This window comes from Ursus arctos, unplaced genomic scaffold (genome assembly GCF_023065955.2).
Source record: "Ursus arctos isolate Adak ecotype North America unplaced genomic scaffold, UrsArc2.0 scaffold_4, whole genome shotgun sequence".
In the NCBI taxonomy this organism is placed as follows: domain Eukaryota; kingdom Metazoa; phylum Chordata; class Mammalia; order Carnivora; family Ursidae; genus Ursus; species Ursus arctos.
The window spans coordinates 68,667,026-68,688,146 of NW_026623056.1; the positions used below are offsets into that span (position 1 = coordinate 68,667,026).

At 36.6% G+C, this 21,121-nt stretch overlaps 1 protein-coding gene across 5 annotated transcripts in view; it reads left to right on the forward strand.

Annotated features, from left to right (window-relative positions):
* Positions 1 to 21,121, forward strand: part of USP25 (ubiquitin specific peptidase 25) — a 134,143-nt gene that overhangs the window by 12,560 nt on the left and 100,462 nt on the right. For 3 of the 5 annotated variants that reach the window (XM_026484522.4, XM_044380307.3, XM_026484715.4), the window contains exons 2-3: positions 9,865 to 9,942; positions 13,401 to 13,545. In XM_026484522.4, the coding sequence (XP_026340307.1) occupies positions 9,865 to 9,942; positions 13,401 to 13,545 (223 nt within the window). Of the gene's footprint in view, positions 1 to 9,864; positions 9,943 to 13,400; positions 13,546 to 21,121 lie in introns of those variants that run through there. The other 2 variants (XM_044380324.3, XM_048214992.2) reach the window with 2 other exon arrangements.

Genomic DNA, 21,121 nt, shown 5'->3' on the forward strand with positions numbered 1-21,121 from the left:
TTTTATTTTTTTGCTAACGCTCTATAAATGTAATTATTGCAGTATCTTTGAAGCAGAATGTTGAACTGAACAGGTTGTGTGATTTTAGTATAGAGTGGAGTATACTTCCTGTGAATCAGAGGTAACAATTATAGCTTACTTTTAAGTTAGTGCCCAATAAATATTGTTTATTAGAACCCGTGAGTACTTTGCCTTCAGAACATATCTTAGGGCCTGGACAATCAAGAGGATGCGATACTGCTGTGCGTGTGATAACTGCTTTTGCAGACACCTTGAGATAATATTATATACCGGAGGAATAATGTGTTGTAATTATTGCTACCTGCCTTAGGGGTTGTTGTACTTTCTCATGGTGAAGGTTTTAAATCTTTTCAAGTGTGCTGCCAAAAATATTTAGTGTCTGAATGCATATGACAAACACAAAAATGTTGAGAATTATTGGGTAAAAAGACAGCGTATAGGCCCAGCTATTGGGCAAGATTTCTGTGAGTATGTTAGTTTTTGCTAAGTGAGCTGTCAGTACATGTATATAAACTGTTCACATTTGGGCTATGTTGTACAGTAAAATTTGGCAGCTAATACAATACAGTGTGTTTGTACATGTTAACTGGGGGGATTTTCTAAGGTTTAGTCTTTGATTTTCTGCTCTCTTCCTTTGTAAGCTGTCTTTGAGAGATCATGTACTTTCTCACTCCAATATGTTCATTACACTGAGTCTGTATATTCAAAATTAATTAAATGTTACACGCTTGCATAAACTCTAGTTTCAGAATGTCAGTTGCCTATTGTACATTTTTGTTTAGATATTTAGTCATCTCATTATCATGTCCATGCATTCAGTTATTCTTTCTTTGTTTTAAGTAGATTGAGAAGTAAGTATTACACAGAAAGCTTATAGTTTGGTGGTGGTGGGAGCCAGAAATGCATATATGATATTAGAAGTTAAATGAAGTATTTATAAGATGTATTGGCAGGACTAAGAAGAGGATCTAAGAAGAGTAGGAAAGGCTTCGTCAAGGAGGGAGTGGTTGAGGGGCCCAGGGCGTGATGCCGGCGTTCTGGGATCAAGCCCCACATCAGGCTCCTCCACTATGAGCCTGCTTCTTCCTCTCCCATTCCCCCTGCTTGTGTTCCCTCTCTCACTGGCTGTCTCTCTCTCTCTGTCAAATAAATAAATAAAATCTTAAAAAAAAAAAGAAAAAAAGGAGGGAGTGGTTGAAATGAAAGGAAGACTGCTAGATAAATTGATAGTATTCTAGGCAGGGAAGTCCATGAGCAAGGGAAAACAAACAGAACAATTTGGTGCCTTCTGTTATCTACCAGTAGCTTCATGTGGCTAGATATGGTAAATAAAAAAATATTTAGTCTTTTTCCCTGGTTCCTGCCACAGAGTTTCTAGAATCCTTGGAATTTGCTGTCTTTTATATGCTAATGAGTTGACTCCCAGTTGGGAGACTAGGCAGCTTCTGGTGTTGGTTCTAAAACCAACCTCAGAAAACCAGCCACTTGTGATTAATTAGAGGGTTAGAATTTTCAGCCCACTCCCCAGTCCAATGGCCAGGAGAAGGGCTGACGATTGAGTTCAGTCACCAATGGCCAATGATTTAGTCAGTCATACTTATGTATTGAAATCTCTAGTGCCTTCCATACTTTTAATAAGTACTCAGTTAAAAAAAAATGCTCAATGGTAGTTCTAGGCTAGAACTTAGTATATATGGTTAATTTTTCCTTCCTAATTGTTTTTGAGACTTATTCCCTTAGAAATACAGAATTACGTCATTAATATATTGTTAGAATATGAAAATTGCTTTTAAGGAAGTTGTATTAATAAGGGTCCAATTAGGATACAGAAACCACACAGTAATTTGAATAGGGGAAGTTTAATATAAGGAAGTATTGACCAGTAACATATGATTGGCTACAAAAATGTAAAGAGAACTCTAAGAATAATGGAAGGAGTAAATTTGGGAGAGGTCTGCACTCAAGACTGAGTTTCAGTTCTTGCTGTAGATGTTGTGATCAAGGCCCACTGGATGGGCCACATGTTCGCTGAGGTGCTGAAGACTGGAACATTTCTGCAGATAGCTTTATGGGTCCGAGAAAGAAAGTCGTTTAGAGCATATGCTTTATTAAACTTAGCACTATGTCTAGGTGATTGGAGCTCCTGGTAGTCAGTAGGGTGTATTATGTATGTAATTAGTATGACCAAAAACTATATTTGCTTTAACAAAGGAATTAATTGTGACACATATAGCTGTGAGGAATTATATAGTATTCTTGTTTGAGAGTTCTATGTAGAGCATATTATACTAATAAAACAAAATATTGTTTTATTTTTGGGCTGCAAGCTCCTTATGAAAGTTTAAGTGAGAAACTAGTGATAACATGATTATATATTTTATTTAAACTTCAGATCTTATAGTTCAAAGATACGATTTCATTCACAAAGCTTTTGTTTACCCACATGTTTTCCAGAATATAGGCATTCTAATTTAAAAACATTGTCTATCCCAAAAGATTGGGATAGTTGGGGTTTTGGAATGCATGTTCCCATAGAAGTCATGTTTCATGGTATTGGGTTCTTATTTGTCCTGGAAATGTATTTAACTCTATGAACTTAGATTATAGTACTGTGTACAATATTTTTGGCGAAAAATGCATTTAGAATTTCTGTTTATGATGCATTTCTATTATCTGCCAGTTAATACGGAGGGGGACTTTTATTAGGGGCATGGACATCAGGCAGCTTTTAGATTGGTTGAAGAGTTGGGGTGGCAGGTAAGAATATGGACTGAGGTGAGGAAGGATGGAAAAAATCAACTGTATTGGTTGCTCTTAGCTACCTATCTCATTTCTTTTCTTCTTCCTCTTTTTTTAAATCTTTTAATTTTATTACACAAGTGCTTAAGATTGTTAGTGGCCCTGGGATTCTATAAAATGATAGGGAAAGTCTTTCTAAGCTCAGAATTTCTGGAATATTTAAGCCTAAATGTAAATAGCGAAGAATGAAAATGCATGCCTTCAGATTTATACACCCATAAAGGTATATGATTAATTTTGTTTTAAAGGTTTTATTTATTTATTTGACAGAGATAGAGACAGCCAGTGAGAGAGGGAACACAAGCAGGGGGAGTGGGAGAGGAAGAAGCAGCCTCATAGCAGAGGACCCTGATGTGGGGCTTGATCCCAGAACGCCGGGATCACGCCCTGAGCCGAAGGCAGACGCTTAACGGCTGTGCCACCCAGGCGCCCCTGATTAATTTTTTTTTAATGCCAAAGTGCTGTTAACCCAAAAAGATTGAGATAAGCCTTGACTGTGTGATGTTAGAAAATACAGCATAACCCCAACCATTATGGAGTTACTGTCTAGATTATTTGCAGTTGAAAGTTTTAACAATATTTTACTGTATACTCATGTTCAGGTAGGATTGACAGGACCAAAACTAGGAAATGAAGCTTTCTGTGGAGTTCTAGATAGACTGTAAGGGGGTCTGGAAAGTTTGTTTAGTAAGTGGGCCTGATTTATGTGTGCTTCTTTTTATCTCCAATAATCAGTATGTTCTTTCCTGTGGATGAGTTCAAGGCCTATGATCTGACCTACTCCAATTTATTTCTGCATACTCTGCTATAGTCATTTATTCAGTCAGTATTTCCTGAGTGCCTACACATGCCAGACACTGTACTAGTTATGAGGAACACATTGATGAGCAAAATAGTCTGTGCCCTCTTGAGACTTAGAGTCTGGTGATTAACCATGGTATATTATGATGATCTGTGGTAAGTTCCAGGAGACCCTCCAAACTTAACAGAAGGCAAGTGGTACGTAAATTTGGGTTGGTAGAGAAGGATAAAGAGAATGTGGAATAGGTGGTATCTTTTGAAATCAGTGTGGTTCTAGTACAGAACTGCTCCCATAGATTATTGGAAGAGCCTAGTGCACGTTGAAAGGTTTTTACCAGTGTCCTCAATGTATTGCAGTCCATTTTGTTTTGTTTTGGCTTATATAACTGGTTAGAGGCAGAGGCAGGTTTGGGGCTCACAAGCCCCGAGATGGACAAATTTATGTATTTGGAATTATCTGCCTAGTAAGTTTGGGGATTTCTTGTTATGGGAAGAGATAACATGAACATGGGCAGCTTAGTGTTATCAGGTAGATCCAGAAGGTATTTGCAAAAGTAGATGTATACACGTATGGTTGTGTGCCTTGAAGGTAGTGGTATGATTGATCCTTTCATTGATAGATGACTGAAATACCACATGGTGCCTGGCAGTGCTTTTTGGTGAATGTGATCCTGAAGTTTAAGAATGCCTTGGAATTTTCTATCAAATTAGGATTTTTTTCCTCTTTTTCTTAAAAAACTTGAAAATATTTTTAGAGGTCATTCTAAGAGTTGTCTTTTTTTTTCCTCCTGAAGATGGAAACCTTTGACTTTCTTTCTTTTGCACTAAACCAAATTTTATATATACTTGAAAATCCAGGAGCCATTGGCTTATGAGTCATTCTCCCCTTACTGTAGAAAGCTCTCCTGCCTTGTAGTCAGTGGTGTTCCACTTTTTTTGTGCCATTATTTAAGTATTTTACATGAAGATAATACTGGATTTTTGCACCAAGTTTTCATTTTTCACTGAATCTTTAATCTCAAAATCAAGTATAGAGAAAATTTGGAAAGGGCACAGGCCGCGGAATTTGAAAAACCTCTTTTCATTCCTGTCTCTGTACTTAATAATCTCTTGAAGCCTTTGTTAGCCATGAAATAAGAGTAACTTTTTGGAGGGTGTGTGTGTGCACGCATGTGTGCATGTATGCGCCTATTAAGTGAGATTATAAACTGGCAGCACTTAAAACACTTGGCATACAGCAAGAACATAATGAATGCTTACCTTCTTTCTTTGGTCTAAGCCAGTGATTCTTTTTTTTTTTTTTTTTTTTTTTTTTTTTTTTGCATTCTCAAGAAGTTGTACCAGTGTTAAATATGCTGTATATTTACTGAAACAGATTTAAAACAGACCCAACATTAGGTAGGGTCAATTGGGGAGGAAAAGAATTTCTGTAGAACTCTGATCTTAATTTATATTGGAATTACTGATGCTTCCTTTTCCCAGAAGTGTGTATACTACTGTATTTTGCACATAGTGGGCACTTAGAGATGTAATCATGCAATAAAAATAACATTGAGGAAGGAATCTGAAGGCCTGTGTGAAGTCTTGGCTTGTTAGCTTACTGAGCTCTGTGGTGTTTGCAGCTGCTGAATTTCTTTGAACATTGTGTCTTGCCTTTCTTGGTCCAGCAGTGTGAACAGATTGCATCCTCCTCCTTATATTTTAGTATATAAATTCATACAAAAAAGACCTCAGAGCTCAGAAAAGGAGCTCTAGAGAGGGAAGTGGGTTGGATCCATCTTGGATCCAAAGTTTCTAGTCCAGGAGTGGAGAACCCATATGCAGGACATTTTTAGTCGAGGAGCAGGGCATATGCAGACCGGAAGTGTGATAAATAGAAGGGTGCAAACCTTGAAAGAAAGACCAGGGTCTTAATTACAACAGAAATAGCAACCATAAAGACATATAATTGTAGGAAATGAAGGTGCAGGTTTTCAAAGACAGGAAAAGCACAGCTAGAAGATCCCAGTAACAAAGGAGAAAACTACAAATGAGGTGGCTTCTGTGCCATAAACTTAGAATTTTCCTCATAGCTCACCTCTTCTGATCTCTCTCCCATTTCTTGCTAACTAAACTAAGAAAAAATTTTTTCACCTTTTCTCCTTCCCACTCAGTCTTCTTCTCCACCTGTCATTTTCTCCTCGTTTCATTTTTTTGCCCAAATTCCCGAGATCATGAACTATGCTAGAGATACGCCTGGGGGATTATTTTTTTTTTCTAATATATTTAGTTGACTTTATTGAAAAGATAAACAAAACATCAAATTATAGCTACAGGCTATAAAATTTCAAAGACGTTGCTTCTCTTTAATACAATACTAAGTAGCTTATTAAAATTTAAATAATTTTAAATATAAAAATTGCAGTCTCTATCAGTCAACTCTCACCATAGCAGGCTACTCAAAGTTAATGGTGTACCACAATACTGTCATCATATTCGCAGATTTTCAGGTTGGTTGGGGTGGCTCTTCTCCACACGTGCCTCATTCTTCTGGGGCAAGTGGACTACCCAGGGTCACGTTCTTTGTAAGGAAGTTAAAGAAGTTCAGGAGGGAAGCGCAGTCATGCAAATACATTTCATATCTCCATGACTGTCTTTAATATGTCATTGGTCAAAGCATGTCACATGGCCTAGCCCATCATCAGTGCAGCAAGGAAATTGTCTCTCTAGTAGGAGGAAGTTAAAAGTGGCAAAGGGTATGGATACAGAGATGAGAGAATGGGAGTCTAACACCAGCTCTTTTCATGTTTACATTTTACCTTATAGTCATTAATGTGTATATATACTACTTTGTGTTCCATCACTTTAGCTAAATAGGATTTTGTGAAGGTAATTTCTATATAGGTTATATATTTGCTGTTTAAAAATATGCAGTTGTTTGCTTGACTCAAACTGTGCCTTTAGGTCTGTCTGTATAAAAATGACCTGAGATCCTTATTAAAACTGCAGATCCCTTAGCCTTCAACCCTGACCCCTCTGGAATCAGTCTCTGGGGCTGGGGCCTGAGAATCTTGATTATTCTTGAACTCATCAGGTTATTCTTCTGCACACTAAAGTTTAGGACCACTTCCTTAGTGGGAGGACATTTGTATTATTTCCATTTTTCCAGCATTATAAATAATAGCTGGTAACATTTGTATAAATGACTGATTTGGGGGAGATATTCAGTAGTTTTTCCCTGATCCATGACCAGGTGATTTGCAGTTGAAGGAAGTAATGCTCCGTGTAAAGAATGGAGTTTGGAGTGCTGGTTGTGGTGAGATTAGAGAGAGGCATATTTCTAAGTTTTTTGTGTTCAGTAAAATGAGACTTTAGATAAGAAGAATTTCTGTAAAATTTTTCTATATCTTTAATATTATGATGTTCAGTATTGAGTACCTTAGTCATGTTACCATTGGTAGCTATTGGTACTATTTTAAATGAACATAGGAAAGTTGACAGGTTTAAAGAGAATTCTTTTTTCACCTCTGTAAGTTTGACAATTTGATTTTTTTACTCAACTATTTTATTCTTCCTGGCATTTTATATGACCTTGTTTATATACATTATTATTTTTATTTTATTGTTAGATAGTCTTGGTTATTTCAGCTCTTTAATAAGGTTTTTGGAAATGAAAATTCATTGATGGCATGGTGGATACTACCCATGCTTATCTAATACACATTCTTTACTTTTCCTCACGAACAGAACCCTGATTTCATTTTCAAAGTGGCTTTTTGCTTAGCTGAAAAATACATTTCCCGGCCTTCTTTGCAACCTTGAGTGGCCATGCAGTTTTGTTCTGCTCAATGAAGCTTTAAGTGGAAGTCACTAGATGGGTCTTCTTAAAGAAGTCAGAATTTCTGTATTGGCTTATGCCCTCTGTCTTGTGCCCTTCCTTTTATCCTACCTAGAACTTGGACGGGATGCTTGAGGAGACCTGGAGTGACAGACGTTTGATGAATGTCACATGTAAGAGTGTTCAGTGGGAAGACAGAAGGCGCTTAGATCTTTTTTAACATGTGGGAGGCCTTATCAGATCTGGATTGCCCACCTCCAGTCTAATTATATTAGAAAAAAACAGACACTGCAGCACGTCGAAGCTGCTATTTAGATGGGACTCTGTTACATGTAGTTGAATATAATTTCTAACTTATACATGTGGTTTCTATAAAAGATTTTTAGATGTAGGTTACCTCAAACCTGATTTTCAAATGGCTCTTTATTTTTTCATTTCATTTTGTAATTTGTTTAGGACCCTTCAACTCTGAAAGTATATATATTATGCATATTTAAATTGTCAAGTATGTTTTGAAACGCACATTTTACAATTATAACATTAGCAAATCTATATACAGAATATTTTAAAACCTTATTTTGAAGTAATTTTAATTTAAAGTTGCAGGGTTGTACAAAGAACTTCTACAAGCTTTTTTTTTTTTTTTTTTTAAGATTTTATTTGTGTATTTGACAGACAGCCAGCCAGTGAGAGAGGGAACACAAGCAGGGGGAGTGGGAGAGAAAGAAGCAGGCTCCCAGCAGAGGAGCCTGATGCGGGGCTCCATCCCAGGGACCTGGGATCACGCCCTGAGCCGAAGGCAGACGCTTAACGACTGAGCCACCCAGGCGCCCCTACAAGTTTTTTTTTCTCTGAACTGTTTGAGAGTAAATTGCAAACATCATGCCCCTTTAAAACTTCAGGGTGTATTTCCTAAGAAAAAAGATATATTTTTACATGCAGTTCTAACTATAATGCAGTTATCAAATTCAGGAATTTAATATTAATAAATATTATTAGTAAACAATTCATACTCTTATTTCTCCAGTTGTCCCAGTAATTGTCCTGTATAGCATTTAGCGTTAGATGCAGTTTGTTTTTCAATTTGTAATTGAATTTGGTAATCAATTACATTTGATTATCATGCCTCTTTTGTCTCTTTTAATCTGGAAACTCACTCTTTATCTTTTATGACATAAACATTTTAAAGATAACAGAGGAATTACCTGTAAAATGTCCCTCAGTTTGGATTTGTCTGATGCTTCCGCAAGTTTAGATTCAGGTTATTGAATTTTGGGCAGGAATACCATAGGTGATGCTGTCGTCTTGGTGTATCACACAACGTCAGACGGCATATACTGTCATTTTATCCCATTATTGGTAATATTAAGTTTGATTACTTGATTGAGGTGGTATTTGTCGTGTTTCTTCATTATAAAGTTATACTCTTTCTCCCTTTATAATTTGTAGGAGTTTGAAACTGTGTAACTCTCCTGTTTTTCATCAAACTTTTACCCCGTAGTTTTATCATCTGTTGATTCTTGACTGATTCATTACTGAGATGAACGTAAAACATCTTTGAGAAAGATTTCAGCAGATCCTTTTATTCTAGTGATGACTTCTTTTCCATTTCATTTCCATTGAGCTTTCTTTAGTTTTACAGTTTTGGGGAACTTGTTTAAAGAAATACGGAGATGGAGGAAGGAACACGGTTGTTAATTAGGCATGTTCAGGGCAGCGTTTGATAGTGGAATCCCATCCCCTTTTCTCTTTTTCTCTCCAACAGAGTATAATAGGTCATAAAGACCAACAGATCTGAAGCAAATAGGGGCAAGTGATTAATTCTGTGTAGTATCTCTTATGACAGATTAGAGAGTGAGATGATCTTTTTCCTCAAATAGATTTTAGGATCCCCGTGATGTAAAATGCATCCCTCGTGCATGGCCTGTCCTTTGGCGTGTCTTTTTCAGACATCCTAGGTGACCAGGTGTTGGCTGACCCAAGGGGGCACAGGGAGATGCTAGAGCAGCCAGGATGTCATTTGGGGGCCTCAGCCCCTATTGAAAGTAGCCCATGGATAAAACTGGTTTCCTTAATTCTTCTTAGGCTTAATCATTGTGCATATCACTCCTTTTCTTGTTGGGAGGAATAAATTAGTCAGTGAGGAAGGGGCCAGAAGCCATGAATTCAGTAAGACTTCTTGGGAAGTAATGTAGAAGTTCCTTTTTGGAAACAGGAGAATGAAGTAAGGGCTCCCCACTGCATGGTTTATTTTTCCTGAAATAGTGAAATTTGTTGAGTCTTTCGTCAAGTTCTATATTTTTTCTTCTCTATACTAGTTTATTTTGTGTTTTCTGTTTTTTTTTTAACCCAAAGTTCATTTATTTTCTTATTCTTGTATATCTTCAGATTTTAAAAGTGTAATGGTTTCGGTTTTTCTCCTCTAGCACCAGCAGACGTTTTTGAATCAGTTGAGAGAAATCACTGGGATTAACGATGCCCAGATACTCCAGCAAGCCTTACAGGTATGGCCTCTGTTTCGCGGCATGCAGTTGAAGTTGCACTCTCATCCCCACTGCCTACGGTATATTTGAAAGGTTTTTAGTTACATTTTCTGGTGTAGTAATAGAGATAGAGGAAAGAACTTTTATAATGTAAGAGACTTACTTAGGCTGTAATTTTGAGCATGTTTGTTTTTAGCAGCCTAATGTTCCGAGATAACCTTGGAGTGACAGATAATCTTTCTCCATGTGGAACACTTTTCATGCAAAATGGAGGGATAGGAATCCAAATGCAGTGGCTGATTTTACTCAAGAGCTATGATGTTAGAGTTTAAATGGGGGTAGAGAGTGGGGTGGGGTAGAGAAATACGGGGAGGGAGAGGAGGAGAGAGAAAATAGAGGGTAAGAAGCTTACATTTTTTCCTTCCAAGGAGAAATAAAACTTGGCTAACATTGAACTGATTGCACCTTAAGAACATTCAACAGCAAGTTGAATGTTAGTATATGCAGTAAATAAAATGCCTCCTTTTGGTTGCATCTTCTGATGGTCCCTCATTTCCACATGAAGAAACCCAAGATGAGTCAAATCACATGGATATGCCCTCTTGAAAAAGATCAAGTGAATAAAAGATGTTTAAGAACTACGACTGCAGGGGCACCTGGGTGGCTCAGTCAGTTAAACCTCTGATTCTTGATTTCAGCTCAGGTTGTGATCTCAGGGTAGTAAGACCCAGCCCTGCCTTGGGCTCATTGCTCAGTGGGGAGTCTGCTTGAGATTCTCTCTCTCCCTCTCCCCCATACCGCCTTTGCTCTCTCTCTTATAAATAAGATATAAATAAATCTTAAAAAAAAAAAAAACGAACTGGAACTGCATTTTAAGGTTATTTCTATATTGCTCCTGAGGACTAACAGCAATATAGTATTTTTGCTGTTTTAAGGCATACATACAACTTCAGTCCTTTGGAACTTGCTCTATGAGATGAGTTTAATTATGTAGTTTTTGATTCTTTTTTTTTTTTTTTTTAAAGATTTATTTATTTACTTATTCGACAGAGAGAGACAGCCAGCGAGAGAGGGAACACAAGCACGGGGAGTGGGAGAGGAAGAAGCAGGCTCATAGAGGAAGAGCCTGATGTGGGGCTTGATCCCAGAACGCCGGGATCATGCCCTGAGCTGAAGGCAGACGCTTAACCGCTGTGCCACCCAGGCGCCCCGTAGTTTTTGATTCTGAGCCAAAAGTCCTTCATTTGTTTCTAGAAATAATCTTATCTTTTAGATTATTGTAATCAGGATAATAATAACTAGCGGTTATTAAGCTCCTATAGTACTGGTGCTGTTCAAAGTATTTTATGGGGCTAACATCCTCCTGTTAAGTCTGTTGAGGTAGGTGCTGGAAGAGCTGGAATAGAAACCAAGCAGCCTGAGCCTGGGTGCCACACTGAATTTCCACTTTTACTACAAGCTTTGCTTCATCTTTTTGTCCTATCAGGAAAATGATGAGACAGTACTGTTTAGAGCATTAATGCAGGGTTTATGAAGCAACTGTATTTGGAGAGGAAGCAAAAATGTCAGACCTCAGTTTTTATGATTATGACATTTAGATGATTGCCAGCCCTTTCTTTATTCTGATAAATATGACTCAGTCACTCCATGTCTGTTTTCAGAAAGTGCCTTTACCATTCTCCATTTCTGAGTGTGAGGCTATACCCATCTCTTGTCAGGGCAAGTTTGGGGAATTCCCTTTTTTTAACTTGGGAAACATGTAAAATATGTTCAATTAAATGAACATAAAGAGTTAATCAAATGAACTATTGTCCACATTTTCTTTGAGGTAAGTTGTGTGCTATAGTTTTTTTTTTTTTTTTTTTTTTTAACTTTGCTCTCAGTTACCAGTAGTTGGTGGAGGGGGGGGGGAGTGGTCAGTGTACTTAAACCTTAACCATCACCCAGTATAAATTTGTAAGATGTTTAATAATGAGTTGACTTCCTCAGTAATATACTGACGAAGAATCTACTTTTGGGAAACACGATGTCATTGATTTCAGTACTTTTAGTTTAAGAATCTATTTTTAGCCCTCCAAAGTAAGTGATCTTCAAGTTGTATAAATCTCTGTTGCATCCAATTTATTATTATTATATAAGATAGTATATAAAAAGCACTTAGCACATTTCTTGGCATGTAGTAAGTGTTCGATAAATGTAGCCATTGTTATTGTATGTTACTTTACCGCTATTTTACTTATCTAGCTATAGATTGTATTATATCTATATTTCTGGTGAGTCATTAAGAGTCTTATAATGGTTGTGATACAAAGTTTAAAGCAGTGGTGCTTTTCCAACTGCACTCTTACTTTTTTTTTCCTCTCTTCCCTGGGTAACTAGAATTGGAATTGGGGTGGGTTGGGGACCTCATTCTTCCAGTTGCTCAGGTTTCAAATCTTGGAATCATCCTGATCTTCCTCCTTGTGCCACCTTTCACATTTAATGTGATAACAAATAATGTTGGACTCTCTGCGTTAGCCCTTTCTCGCCTATTGTCTATTCTCAACACACAGCCAGAGCGATCCTTTTAAAATGTAAGTCATACCATGTCATTTCTGTCCAAAACCCTCCACTGGCTTCCTATTCCAGTCTCTGTGTATGCTAAGGTTCATAAGGCCTGCATAGTCTTAGGTGTTCTGGCCTTCTGTTACAAAGATCACTTCATTATTAATATCTCGTTTCCTAATATCGTTTCAATTAGCTGTCCTGGAGCTACTGTTATATTTATTATTAACTCTACAGAGAATAAAGAAATAGAACTGGTCATGTGTCTTCTCATTATTTTGCTGTTATAAAAACTCTTGGTTTTCTAATACCTGCTTTCTTCTAAATTAACTTCAGAATAATTTTGTCCAGATATGCTTTTGATGAGAACTATGTTAAATTTATATACTTAATTTGGGTAGGATTGTCACCTTGACAGGATTGAGTATTTCTGTCTAGTTCTGTGTGTCTCTCCATACTATCAAGCTTCAGAATGTTTTGCTGTTTTCTGCCTACAAGTCTGACATTTGCTTAAGTTTGCCTCTAGGTATGCATTCAGCAACCATACTGAAGTTTATAGTTCTTTGCAGAAGTACTGTTTCAGATATTCATTCTCATCCTTTTGTATGGCAAGTTCCAAAAAACATTTTTTAGTTTATTTGTTCAGAAGCATAAGTTTTGTGATTGACTTTAAGGAGAAATGAAAGTAATGGGAAACTAAGAAATTATAGAATTGATTCTTATATTAGTAGTCTTAATAGAAAAAGGAATTACTACTGATAGATTATACTTTGTTTATGATCAGTTTATAAAATTAACATCACATAGAATGATTTCAAATCTAAAAGTGATTTTTGCTATTAAGTATTTGTTGTTATGGAGAAAATTAAATAATTCATGTGAGAATGTGTGGAGTTATTCCAAAATGTTTGATGTTCCATTCTTGATATTTGAAGGATAGTAATGGAAACTTGGAATTAGCTGTGGCTTTCCTTACTGCAAAGAATGCCAAGACCCCTCAGCAGGAGGAGACAACTTACTACCAAACAGCACTTCCTGGCAATGATAGATACATCAGTGTGGGAAGCCAAGCGGACACAAGTAAGTTTACTTTTCTTTCTTAATATTTAATAAGAATGTAATCAAAAACTTTCCTTGGGAATATATTTTGTTTAAGCAGAGGTGAAGGACAGAGAACCACTTTACTTTAACCTTGGTTCTTTTTAGTGTAGTTGAAAAGAGTATATGTTTTTATTAGCTGCATTATTGTTTTCTCCAATTCAAGCGTAAAAGATTGTATTTATGTGTCCTTTCATAGAGCATTTCACTTAGTATTCATTGTTTTGAGATACAGAACAGCTATAGGTGTTACTCATGAAAGCAACAAACATTTCCAGGATTTTAAATGGGCACAAACATTTGTTTTATGGGTTTTAAGTGTTGGTAGAGGCCTTAGTAGTATTTTTGAAGGTAAGCTATTGTTTCTAATTAAGTTTACCACTTAACAGAATTTCCCTTCCCTTAACCCTCGCCCCTCCCCAAAATGAAGATTTTAGATAAAAGTGCGTTACCATGTAACAAAGTAAACACACACACACACAGACATATACACATATATGTGGAAAGTTTTATGTGGGATTCTAGTTTTTCTTTATAATGTGAATGGTTCATGCTTACATATAGTGCTGAATTTTTCAAAATATGTTTAGTTACTTCTGTATCTCATTATGATGTAATAACTACACTATATAAAATGTATTTATTTTATAAAATTAAAGGTATTTATTTTTATGCATTCTGTATTTAAGAAGTTTGATTACCAACTTGTTTGAAGAGAATTTCCGTTTTTTTTTTTTTTTTTTTTTTAAGATTTTATATTTAAGTGATCTCTACACCCAGGATGGGGTTTGAACTCACAACCCCCAGATCAGGAGTTGCCTGCTCTACTGACTGAGTCAGCCAGGCACCCCTCTGATTTTGTTGATAGACTTTCTCAGAGTTCGGAAACAACTAGGAAGAACACATTTACATGGTTGTTTATAACTGTTGTCAGTAAAGATTATTTTAATGTTTGTTGATAAAATATTTTAATTTTAAATTTTCAGGTTAATCTTAATATTTTTGTTCACAAATGATCTTATGTGCCAAAAGCTGAAATAGTCCTACCTCACATGGGTTATAGGTGATAGAAGAAATTTTATGTATGTGAGACAGACCTAATTGTTTATGTCTACGTTCAAGACAAACTGTGGTTTGGACCCTGTCTACATCTCTAACTTCATTTTCTACTGTTTTTCTCTTCTTACTTTATAAAACTGCGATAATTCAGGATGGCTTGGAGTTCTTTCCCATCCAGTGCTATTTAATTTCTTTGGTCTTTACACTTGCTGCTCCTTCTGTCTGGAATCCCCTCTAGCCTTTACCCCCACGTTAATTACCTCTGGTATTGTAAGAGTTAGGTCAGGAGCTTCTGGCTTTAGAATTTTTCTCCTGGCTTCTATGTTAGAGCAAGTGTTTCTCTAGCACCCAGAGCATACTTGGGTCTTAATAAGTACTGTCTTTTTTTGAAATTATTTGCTTGTGCCTTTCTTTCTTACCAAACAGAAAGCTTAACAGAGCGAAAGGCCATTGATGTGCTTATCATCATGCTAGAATAGTTTGCATAGTTTCTCGAAAAGTGTTCATTGAATTATTTTTGATAATTTGTGTAAAAAGCTGTTTCAGAACCAACGAAAAGGAATGAAGTTGAGAAGCTTGTTGCAAGAAGTTAGAAAAAAGAGAAGTAGTATAAATAGTGGAAGAATTAGTGTGTGAGAATAACATCTGTCTTTCAAGGTTCTGAGACTTGGGGGAAAATGAAATTAGGTAGAGAAAGGAAAAAAAGTTATTGACTGAAGGCAACTGGTTGAAGTGAAGGAAACAGGAAATTGACTAAACATGGTTCACTGTTCTAGTGGAAAGGATGACAAACTTTTAGACTGATAGCTGTGAATTCTTAATATAGATGGTAGACTTTGTGACATGAGGTAGTATATATAGGTAGGTGGGGGAATTAGGATTTATAAGACTTTCCTAAATAAAAGATGTCTGATTTGCTCTGTAAAGTCAGAAAGTATTGTTTAAGCCAGATGTTAACACCTCTTCAAGACTTTTGACAAAGAATAGTGAAAATGTTATGACAAAAGAGATTTGAATAGATGCTCTTAGGGAGAAGGCAAACCTAATATCAGAAGGTGTGTGTCCCATATGAATGATAATTAAAAATTGTGTGTGTGTCTTTGTGTGTATAACTCTTGAAAAATATTCATTAAATAATTTTTTATAAGATATATATTTGAGAGAGAGAGAGAGACTGTGTGCCCGTACATATGCGAGGGGGTTGGCAGAGGGAGAGGGAGAGACTCCACATTGAGCGCGGAGCCTAATGTGGGGCCCAATCTCACGAGATCACAAGATCACGACCTGAGCTGAAACCAAGGGTCGGTCGCTCAACCCGCTGAGCCACCCAGGTGCCCCTCATCAAGTAGTTTTATTTCACTTTAAAGAGATGGTAGAGAAATGGAGTTTCTGGTTTCATTACAACTGATTATCATATTGAGCAAATTGTGTGCTGTTGTGGTTTCTTTATCAATAAAATGTGCTATCCTTCTCACCAAGGTGCTAATTTATACTTAGTAATTCAATAAGTTGGATGGTGTGTCCATAAAGTTGTTTGCAGATTATTGAGAAAAACCCTTGTAAAAATATAATGTATCGTATTATACAATTGTATAATAACAGTATTGTTATTGTATTATAATAGTATCAAACTGAGAAAAAAATACCTGATGGGGTAACATTCTTTTCCATTTAACAGATTTGTACCATAGTTCATGAAGTTCTAAGTACAGTTGCCTTTAGGAAATAAATCAGCATTTAAATCTGGCAGTGTCACTGTAGTGGTATGTGGTGTAGCAGTGAGAAAGTAAGGAGATGTCATGCACTCAGCAGATACTTTAAATTACTGTGCTGTTAGTGCTAAGAAGAAATGAGGTCTTTGTGCATTTTTAATTCTTGGAAGGAGTGGTAAAACATGTGAGGAGGAGAGATAGGAGATAATTACCAATATATATTCAAACACAGACCTCTATTGAGAAAACTATGTAAGTGCTACAGGAGTGTGGTGTATTGGAGCAATCAGAGTGTGAGGAAGTTCTCAAGGGATTGTTCTAGATATAAAAATCCTTTTTGAGCATTTGCTCAATTTTATATGAAATACATTGTTATTTGAAAGTTGACCATAGTTTAACTTAATTTTTTCAAATATGGCATGTTTTTAATTAAAAAATTTTTTTTTATTCCTTTTCTTTTTTAAGTATTAAGTCTCTTAAAACCAGGGCTAAAACATAAAGCTGTACTAACTTTAAGTGTGCCATCTGTTGGTTATGGTGCTGACAAAAAACATCTATATTTTGAAATAAAAGTCTCTAATGCTAAATACATAAGATTCCTTGTTGATGTAAGCCCCTTAGAAGGAATAAAATACATCTTTTTTTTAATGACTAGAAAAGGTTAGCTTTTAAAGTAATATCCTATAGAAGTCTCATTTGGGGCTTGTGGGGAAATTTTCTGTTATACATAACTAGATATGTCAGAAGATAAAATTATATCACTTTATAAAGTTTCTTTTTTTTTTTTTTAAAGATTTTATTTATTTATTTGACAGAGAGAGAGAGAGTCAGCAAGAGGGGAACACAATCAGGGGAAGTGGGAGAGGAAGAAGCAGGCTCCCAGAGGAGCAGGGAGCCTGATGCGCGGCTCGATCCAAAGACCCTGGGATCATGCCCTCAGCCGAAGGCAGACACTTAACGACTGAGCCACTCAGGCGCCCCTCACTTTATAAAGATTTAACACGTATTTGTGAAGCTTCATTTAATATTGAAAATATAATTACATTTTCAATAGTAGGACTGTGATTATTCTTTCTACCTTTCATTTTTGAGAGAAAAAGAAAACATTTCAAGGAAAGCTTATACTCTGCATAAGAAGGAATTAAGTAGTGATGTACTTGGTGTCTTGTTATGGCATTTGTAATTTTCCGTACTCTACTGAATTCTGAGGAAAGGCCCAAATCATTTGTAATAATAGTAAAAATTTTAGGCATCTGTTTTCACTACTTAGATCTCTTGTCCAGAATTGGATATTGTGGATTGTCAAATGAATGCTTCCCACCTCCAGCTTAAATTGGAAATAAAATTGTGTTGGAGTTTTGCAGTAAAAAAATACTAATGCAGAGCGGACTAGGATACAATGCAAGATGTTGAGGTACCATAGGTATATGCTTAATAGATTCTGCTAAGTTTTTGTGTCATGGCCAACTCGGTCATAGACATGACCATGGAAGGCTTTTGCCCAATTTGAAATCAAATAGTAATATTCTTTCTTTCATGACCATTAAATTCTTTTGAACTTTTTTAAAACAGGAAAAAAACAGTACATGCCCACCAGAACAAGATGTACTACAATTGAGCAATCAAAGTGTGGATCAAAAGATGAGAGGGATTTGGGTAGGTAATTTTAACACAGAAAGTAATTCCACATATTAGCTTACGTTTTAGAGAAATTGGTATAACACATCAGAATGACCGTTAAGTGGTTGACCCTTCACAAATTTAGAATCAGTGTATTTTTTTCCCCCAAAAAGGAATTGAATTATTAGGTAAGGATTGCATAGAAAGTGAGAGGCTCTGTCTTAGAACTCTGGTTTTGGTTATATTGCTTGGCCAGCCTAACAGTGATTTAAAGCTCAAATGATAAATAGATCCAAGTCTAGTGCATTCGTCTCTAAGGGTAATTGCTTATGTTAAGCAGTTTAGGATTTTATTAATTGAACGCTTATATTTTTCCCATTCTTCAAATAATGTTAAACGAGTAATGATGGATAGAAAAAAAAATCAATGCGAAGAAAGTTAAATCTCTTTTTCCACAGAGATTTCTTTTTTTTTTTTTTTTTAGATTTTATTTATTCATTTGACAGAAATAGAGACAGCCAGCGAGAGAGGGAACACAAGCAGGGGGAGTGGGAGAGGAAGAAGCAGGCTTCCAGCGGAGGAGCCTGATGTGGGGCTGGATCCCAGAACGCTGGGATCACGCCCTGAGCCGAAGGCAGACGCTCAACCACTGAACCACCCAGGCGCCCCTTTCCACAGAGATTTCTTTCTTTTTTTTTTTTAAAGATTTTATTTATTTATTTGACAGAGATAGAGACAGCCAGTGAGAGAGGGAACACAAGCAGGGGGAGTGGGAGAGGAAGAAGCAGGCTCACAGCAGAAGAGCCTGATGTGGGGCTCGATCCCATAACGCCGGGATCACGCCCTGAGCCGAAGGCAGATGCTTAACCGCTGTGCCACCCAGGCGCCCCTCCACAGAGATTTCTAATGCATAAAACTGTTTTGATGATTCCCCAAAAGTCAAGGTTAAGCTTACAAATGAGATGCTACAGTGGTATGAAAGTTACTTGTAACTGGTTGGATGCAAGTAGGTTAGGTTTCTATTTTATTCTAAGCATTCTGTTAGACATGTACTGCAAAGTGACTTTATGAATTTTCTTAAATTTGATGGCAGAATGATAGCCATGGGCTATAGCTTTTGTTGACTAATACTGAACATTAACTTTAATTTTTTTTCACAATCCAAGTTGGAAAACCATAAAGTTGATGACAAAACTCAGGAACAGCTCCTTTACTATTCACTTTTCTTACCAATGCTGTCATTATAATTTCAGCAGCTATTATTAATTTATTTTTTTAAAGATTTTATTTATTTATTTGTCAGAGAGAGAGAGTAAAGCAGGGGGAGTAGCAGGCAGAGGGAGAAGCAGGCTCCCCGCTGAGTAAGAAGCTGGATGTGGAACTCAATCCTAGAGGCCTGAGATCATGACCTGGGCCGAAGGCAGACACTTAATTGACTGAGCCACCCAGCACTTAATTGACTGAGCCACCCAGACTTCCCTCAGCAGCTATTATTAGAAACAGAACAAGACCATTTAGAGCTGAGCTGTTCAATATAGTTGCCTATAGTCACATGGCAACTTAAATTTGAATATAAATTAAAACCAATGCTAAGATTTAGTTCTTCTGTTGCACTAGACACACTTTCAGTGCTCAGTAGGAGTCTCATGTGGCTGGCGGCTACCATGTTGGACAGTGCAGACTAATAGTGTATTTCCATCATCACAGAAGGTTCTTTTGGACCTCGCTGTTTGAGAGAATCTGAGTTCAGCAGTGAGAAGATTGGAAAAGTGGGAACATCTTTAGAGCTGACTGGGAGCAGAGGAGAATGGGAGAGTGGAGTGGAAACACAGTTTACATCGTGTATGTCTTCTTGCTTTTAAGTACTGTTCTTCTCTCATGATACTTTATCACGTTGTTTGTCCTTTAACTTACTAGAAAAAATTTTAGGTGGAAAAGCATATGTTCTTAAGTCTTATAATTAGTGCCACTGTGAAGATGATTCACTCATTTTTATCTCTATTCCATTGTCTAGATTTAGCCTTTATTTGTTTAACAAATATTTACTGATTGCCTCATCTGTATCAGGTAGTTTTTTAGGCCATTAGAAAACAGAGTCTCAGTTTACATAGGGGAAAGACAATAAACAATAAATAAATAATGTCAGGTAGTAGTAAGTTCATGAAAAACAGTAGAGGCGGGTAAAGGGACAAGAGGGTGGCAGGGATGTGGTTGAACGTCAGGCAGGAGACATACTAAGAGAGTCGATCGGGGAATATCTCTTGGACCAGTTTACATGTATATGGATACCTGAGTGAAGTTAGGGAGTAAACCTTGTGGGTGTCCGAGGCAGGTGCGTCCCAGGCTATACAGGATATGTTTGGCTCAAGAGATGAGTGGTGTGGATACAGCCATGGTGAAGCAGAGTGAGTGAGGGTGAGAATGGTAGTTTTCTTGTTTCTGATCTGCAGACCATCTCTTCATTCATTTTGCCTCTCTCTCCTAAGGGCATCCTCATTCTTCTCATGGCCCAGCGATTTTTTTTTTCTTTTTTTTAAACAAGCTCTACCTATTCTCCCAAAATAATCATTTAGTTTGCATTTCTGTCAGTTTTTGCATACTTTCCCTTCAGTTGCTCTTGCCTGGTATATATTATTACAATTCTTGTCAGACTCTTATTCAGTACTTTAACTGCTAACTCCCCAAACAGTTCTTTCTACTCATATCATTCCCCTGCCTAGAAATCTTTGCTGGTAGTAAATATAAACTTGACTTATTGGGGGGAAAAAAAGGATTTCCCTTAGGTTTAACCCTATGTAATTAAGGAAAACAGTGGAAGACCTTTTTTTTTCTCCTAAAATCAAAATCTTTACATGTGTTGTAGTTTCAACTATATTATGGGCTAAACTGACTTTTGTAAACTAACTTGGAAGCCTCATGTCATTTAACATACTGTTCTTATGGAAAAATTAATTATGAGTTATAAATAATGCATACATTTGAAGTCTAATTCATTGTCAAGTTCATGACTGCCTATATTTTAGAGTAAGCAGAGAAATGTTTCATAGTTGGTATTTAAGTTTTACTCAAATGGTCATTCTTTGGAGAGTGAAAGATTTATTAGGGTGAATGTTCTGTTTTGGTATATATATTTCTAACTTTACAGAAAAGAATGTTTTAACTTGGGC